The 7340-nt window shown below is 40.7% G+C and overlaps 1 protein-coding gene across 1 annotated transcript; it reads right to left on the bottom strand.

Annotated features, from left to right (window-relative positions):
- Positions 1-3730: 3730 nt before the first annotated feature.
- On the bottom strand, positions 3731-5221 carry LOC124924541. Its single transcript, XM_047464564.1, has 2 exons — positions 4622-5221; positions 3731-4402 (listed from the first exon to the last, which is right to left on the bottom strand). The coding sequence occupies exons 1-2, from the start codon at positions 5219-5221 to the stop codon at positions 3731-3733; spliced, it is 1272 nt and encodes a 423-aa protein (XP_047320520.1).
- Positions 5222-7340: the final 2119 nt, after the last annotated feature.

The raw sequence follows: 7340 nt of genomic DNA on the forward strand, positions 1-7340 counted from the left end.
GCGACAGGGGAATGACAGGAGAAGAAAGATAAAATTTCAGAGCAATGATCATATTAGGGAAATTTGACGAAGTGACCTTACAAACTGAAGTATTTGACCTGGTGGAAAAATGATAATTTTATTGCGCTCGTGGTAATTTTATTTTTTTTGGACGATTTTGCCCTTGTCGCGAAACGCTAAGTCACTTAGCGTTTCGCGAAGTGACGACATGTGAAATGTCCAAATTGCCCTTACTATTTAATATAACCTGGTGTACTTTTTTTTCATTTTTTTCTTCTCCTTCTCTCTCTTCCCGATCTTCTCCTCCTTCTCTCTAAACTCCGGCGGCGGCGGCGGCGATCTCGTCGGAGAAGTTCGTTCGAAATCCACTATGAGCTCGACGACGTGCACGAGCACTGTTCCAATAGGTACGTCTATTTGAAGCATGTTTTATTGATGTTCGTTTTCTGAGATTGATTAGGGTTTACTTCCCGTTTCGCTAAGTGCCTTACGATTCGCGAAGGACTTCTCGTTTCGCTAAGTGCCTTACGATTCGCGAAGGCCTTCCCGTTTCGCTAAGTTCATAGCGATTCGCGAAGTCTTAATTATCCGTTTCTTAATCAAATCATGTTTTTATATTGCAGCTGAAGTTTTCGTTTTCTATAATGGAGAGTGGAAACTTGATGCTGATGGAATACTGTTTTTTGATGCATCTTCAATCAAAACATTTGATCTACCCCAAAATACTCGTTATGCTGAATTACTTGATATACTCTACGATAGACTTAATCTCCAGATATCAGCATACGATTTAGTGCTCCAAGTGAAGTATGATATTCCGAATATCAGAAATCCAAAACCTGTTTTTATTGATAATGATGGGGATTTGAACACATATCTATCACGCTTGATTTTGGGTCGAACAGTGTCACCATTGTGTGTATCTGTAGTGGAGAAGTCAGCGTTTACTAAAGAAAAGATACCACTACTTACATACCCAACTCAAGAAAGTATACTACCACCACAACTTACTCAGAAATTTGTTCCACCTGTTGTACCCTTGGAATTCTTTGTTGAAAGTCAAAATGAAGCCGGAGAAACCTCTTTGCCTCACATCCCACTTACTCAGGACTTGCATGTTAATAGTGGTGAAAAAGCATCAATACCTATACATCCAAGTGCAAGAAGATCATCATTGGGTACACCAACTAGTGCAAGAAAGGCATCAAATGGTACACCAACAAGTGCAAGAAGATCATCAATGGGTACACCATCTAGTGCAAGACGATCTTCAATGGGTACACCACCGACAGACCCGACAGACACATCACCGCCAGACCCCACATTTGCGATGGCATTAACTAGTGAAACCGTATTGGAAGTTGGTTCGTTCTTTGAAAATAAAAAAGAACTTCAACTTGCTCTATATAAATATGCGATGGCCAATCATTTTGAATTCAAAGTGGAGAAGTCAAGAAAAAATCTTTGGGAACTCAAATGTTTGGATGAGACATGCAAGTGGAGTTTGCGGGCTGTGAAAGGTAAGTTTTCTGAGATGTTTGAGATCCGGACATTTGAGCATCAACACTCATGCTCAACTTTGTCGAGGCCGAAGAAAAAAATGCAAACACCAGCATGGGTTATTGGGCAGTGCGTGAAGAGCAAGTACATGGACCATCATCATAACCACTTGCCTAAGAAAATAATTGAAGACATGCAGACAACTTATGGGATATTTTTGACTTATAATAAGGCATGGAGGGCAAGGGAAAATGCTTTAATAGCGGTGCGAGGGACGGTAGAGGATTCTTATGGAATACTTCCATCATACCTTTACATGTTGGAGAAGTGTAATCCTGGTACCATAACCGACATACAGACAGACGAGCTCGGTCACTTCAAGTATATGTTCATGTCCCTAGGCCTCTCAATTAGGGGTTTCAAGTCCTTTTGCCGTCCTGTATTATGTGTTGATGCTAGTTTTCTTAAGCACAAGGTGGGTGGTCAATTATTGGTGGCTATTGCATTGGATGCGAATGAGCAACTATATCCTGTCGCATTCGGCGTTGTTGATTCAGAGAATAATAACTCCTGGACTTATTTCATGCAAAAACTGAGAGACGCAATTGGATTAGTTGATGATCTCGTCTTCGTATCCGACAGACACCCAAGCATCGCTAATGCCTTGTGTGCTGTTTTCCCAGAAGCAGACCACGGTGCGTGCACATATCACATAAAGATGAATATTGTGGCCAAATTCAAAAGTGATAAGTGTCATGCGGAGTTTGATTCGGCTTCAAGGGCATACACTGTCCACGAATTTAATCGTTGGTTTCAGAAAATCAAGGTTAAAGATCACCGGATTGCTGCCTATTTGGAAGAAATTGGGTTCCCAAGATGGAGTAGAGCATTTTTTCCCGGTAAGCGATACAATCAACTGACAAGCAATTATGCTGAGAGTTTCAATAGTCAGAGCAGGGAAGCCAGAAAGTATCCCATTTCAGAAATGGCTGAGTATTTAAGATTCACAATACAACAATGGTTTAACGATAGAAGAGAAAGAGCGTCTAATCACGAAGAAGTTTTATCTCCAAATTATGAGAAGGTGTTACGTGAGGGATTCGAGAAGGCCAGATTCTATACAGTCCAATCCCTTAACCGATTCGAGTTTTATGTGCATGACAATCAGTCCCATTTCAAAGTCAATTTGAAAGACATGAACTGCACTTGTAGAGTATTCGAAGTTTCGGGACTTCCTTGTACGCATGCAATGGCTGCTGCCCGTAGTCGGAATTTGGTTTCTTATGACTTCTGTTCAAGGTATTAATATCTAGCTCACGTGTTCATTCTGTTTAACCAATTAATAATTCTGTTGTGTTACACAGGTATTACACAACTGAGTGTTGGATAAATTCATATGCCGAGACATGTTATCCTCCCGGTGATGAAGAAAATTGGGATGTTCCCGAACATATCAAGCAACGTTCGTGTCTTAAACCAAATGTGAAGGTTAAGAAAGGCAGACCACAAACAAAGCGTAGGTCATCCCAGGGTGAGGTCCGTAAGATCCCGAGACGATGCAGCTCATGTGGTGGGCTTGGACATAATAGGGCAACATGCAAAGCAGTTATGCCTGCACCATCTACTGCACGAGCTTCATCATCTAAGCAGCATGACTCATCATCTAAGCAGCATGACTCATCATCTCAACAATATGAACCTTTAGCTTGATAGATACTATGTTGTAATATATGTTGTTAATTGAACTGGTATGGTACTGGTATGTTGTTAATTCAGGTTTAATGTGTTAATTCAGGTTTAATGTTTATGTTGTATGTTCTAGTAGTAGTATATGAGTAGGGAAACGATGAGTATTAATTTATCGAAACGGGAGGAACTTAGCGGATCGGGAGGGACTTAGCGAATCGAAAAGTGCTAACTTAGCGAAACGGAAGGGACTTAGCGAATCGAAAAGTGCTAACTTAGCGAAACGGAAGGGACTTAGCGAATCGAAAAGTGCTAACTTAGCGAAACGGAAGGGACTTAGCGAATCGAAAAGTGCTACCTTAGCGAAACGAAGGGTACTTGGCGAAACGAAGGCTACTAACTTATCTTTTTTGTAGGTTGAAGGGTCAATTTACAATACATCAATTTACACAAAATAATTTACAATACATCATCCAACTTCCAAAATATTCATCAAGGTTTACAAGACATCAAAATAAGTTATCACTTTTACACAAAATAATGTTCAAGGTTCCATAATCTGATGGAATAACCTGACCGCCATCTTCTGCCTAAAAAACCCCATGTTTTCTGAGGTCACATTGTGCACGGGTTGATTAGCGGTCAAGTGTTCCATGTACATTAGCGTGAAGACCCCACAGTCCCCGCTCTCTGTTGCCCGTGGGACTTCTCCAACCTTAGCAGCAGCGGTTTTCACTTTGGGGTGTGGAAACCGTTTGTAAGTCATTGGTTGGATGGGGCCTTCGAAGTTGAAATTAGGATACCTTACCCTCTCACCGGGAGTGATTGTTTTGGCGAATATAATTGGAATCATGTCGCAGAAGGGTTTCAAATAAGGATCCAGATTCTTATAAAGATAGGCGTCACAGTCGTACACGTCAATGCGGTACTTTTGAAGACGTGCTACACATAAAATCCAGTGTTTCTGGTTAATGTTCACTGGCATGTAGACGTCGTCAATTGTTGACCACTCTGGCATATATCTATGTGGTGCGCCCATATAATAGTCTTTGAATTCGTCGACTGGAAATTTGGCAGGATCCTTAATAAAATCCCTGTGCAGTCGCCTGATTCTATCCGACAATACGCAATCCCCAATTGCCGCATGTGTATTTTTATATGTCTTGGGATAGCAGGAAATCCTTTTCCGCAGAAGATGGCAGAATGCATCGATTTCCTGCACAATGGGAGCATACAACATACATTGAGTACATATCAAACAACATTGACTAAGTAAGTACTTTGCGAAACGAAGAGCACTTTGCGAAACGAAGAGTACTTTGCGAAACGAAGAGTACTTTGCGAAACGAAAAGCACTTTGCGAAACGAAGAGTACTTTGCGAAACGAAGAGTACTTTGCGAAACGAAGATTAATGAATTGATTTGAACGACTTACCTCGTCTTCAATCCATGTAAGCCTTGTTACAACTCTAACCAACACTTCCTTCTTTGCTTGAACCGTATGTAAATCCGTTGTCGAATTATCGGTTTTTCGATCATCCAACCACGCCTTTACTTTTTGAAGTAGCTCATCATCAAATTTTTGAAGGTGATTCACTTTCATAGGATCCTTTGTCTTGGGCATTTTTGACAAGGAAGGGTTGGTGTACGAGTCATCTTTTTTCGGCTTCCTCACTCTCCTCCCATAATTTCCTTTAGGAGGAGTATTGTATAACTGGAAATCGTCATTGTCATCATTGTCATCATTTGCCTTCACATCCCCCACAGTCTTCTCATCCTTCACCTTCACTTTCAAATCCTTCAGTTTCAGATCAACCTCCACATCATCCACCCTAGCCACACCATCCAGCTTCTCACCGTCCTCCAATTTAGCCTCAACCTCTATCTTTACGTCCTCCACCTTCGCATCGTTGTCTTTTCGTTCATCCTCCGCCTTCTCATCATCATCTACCTTCTCATCGTTTTCTTTTCTTTCATCCTCCACATTCTCTTCATCATCGACCTTCTCATCGTTCTCCACCTTATCCTCATCCATCTTTTCATCATCATCCACCTTCTCATCGTTCTCCACCTTATCCTCATCCATCTTTTCATCATCATCCACCTTGTCATCGTTATTTCCTTGGAGTTTGAGCTTAACCTCCTCATCAACATTTGATGTACAATACTTCCTGAGAACTGCAAGAGGGGGGCTGTGAATAATGATCTGAACTGGGTATTGTACACACTCTCCAGAAGATCCATTTCCTCGAACTTATTCACAATCTTCTTCAGGGTGAGGGCACTTTTCCACGAAATCCGACCGGGAAACTCAGTAACAGTTGTTTCTGCCATCTACAAAAGGAAACAACATCATCAAAAATGTTAGAACAAACACATACAAACGTAAGAACTTAGCGAATCGGGAGGAACCTAGCGATTCGCTAAGTACTTAGCGAATCGGGAGGCACTTAGCGAATCGCTAGGCACTTAGTGAATCGGGAGGCACTTAGCGAATCGAGAGGTACCGAGCGAAACCGTTAACTGAACATAAGACAGCATTACCGAATCGGAAACAATACGAAACTAATCAGAAACAAACAATAAACTTAACATGCAAAAACCCTAAACAAAAAATCTGAAACAAACACTTAAACTTAACATGCAAAGACCAAAATCCATAAGCAAAAAACCAGAAAATGATCGACCACAACTAGGTATTTAGCGAATCGCTAGGTCCTTACCGAATCGGAAGGTACTTACCGAATCGGAAGGTACCTCGCGAAACCCTGATGAAACCCTACTGGCAAAAAAATATATACTGAACATTAACAACATTACACTAACATGCAAGAACCACCAATGAACAAAAAAGCAGAAAATGATAATGAACTAACCTTAATGACGAACGAGAAGAAAGCAGAAATGATCGGGCTTGACAAGATTCAGTGAAGAGAAAATGGGTTAGAGAGAGAGAGTCGGGCGGTTGAAATGAAATGTTCTGAATTTTTTGAATATATAAGGTCTAGCGCGTGTGAGTACGCGCGTCTCTTCAACTTCCGTAGCGAGTCGGGAGGCACTTAGCGAATCGAGAGGCACTTAGCGAATCGGGAGGGACTTAGCGAAACGGGAGGCACTTAGCGAATCGAGAGGCACTTAGCGAATCGGGAGGGACTTAGCGAATCGGGAGGGACTTAGCGAATCGGGAGGGACTTAGCGAATAGGGAGGGACTTAGCGAATCGGGAGGGACTTAGCGAATCGAGAGGTCAACGAGCTCCAGCTAAGAGAAGATGGTTTGAATACGTTTTCGCTACTATATTGTAATAACGAAATCGAATTCAAACCATTCTCCTAGCTGGAGCTCGTAGTACTTAGCGAATCGTCAAGTACAAATTTTTTTATTGGTTTCATAGGTAATCTATCTCGTTTGACAAGGTATCAACAACAAAGTCATGGTTTTGAAAAGAACATGTGTTAGCAAAACAAACCCTATAATTTTACATGGAAACATTTAGATTCTTCAGAAAAAATCTTTGAAGAAGCGATCGTTGAACTCCAGATAAGAGAAAATTGTTTGAAATTTATTTCTTTAGCTTAACAACTAACGAAATCAAAGTCAGCCAATCTTTGCTTATCTGGAGGTCAATGATAGATTCTTCAAAGGCATTTTCTGAAGAATCTAAATGTTTCCAATGTAAAATTAGAAAGTTTGTTTTGTTAACACATGTTCTCTTCATAACCATGAAGTGATGTAAATACCTTGTCAAATGAAGTTCATGATTAACTATAAATAACAAAAAATCTTGATACTTAGCGAATCGCGAGGTATACTTTGCGAAACGGTAAGTCCGTAGCGAAACGGAAAGTCCGTAGCGAAACGGTAAGTCCGTAGCGAAACGGTAAGCAGATCTGAAACGGAAACAGATACGCTCTTATCAGACAGATTTTCTGCAAATATTAACAGATAACAAATAATAAAAACCTAACGAAATGCTCAATGAACCAATATGAACCATATAAGAAATAAGAATCAACCAAAACGGAGAAAATGATGGACATAAAGGAAATATGAAAAAGTTTTTGAAATGAAGAAAATGTAAACAAGAACATAACAGTTAGAATGAAGATCTACCTCGACGCCGTTCAAATAGTTAGAATCGGAGAACTCACATAA

This window comes from Impatiens glandulifera, chromosome 2, assembly GCF_907164915.1.
Source record: "Impatiens glandulifera chromosome 2, dImpGla2.1, whole genome shotgun sequence".
NCBI lineage: Eukaryota > Viridiplantae > Streptophyta > Magnoliopsida > Ericales > Balsaminaceae > Impatiens > Impatiens glandulifera.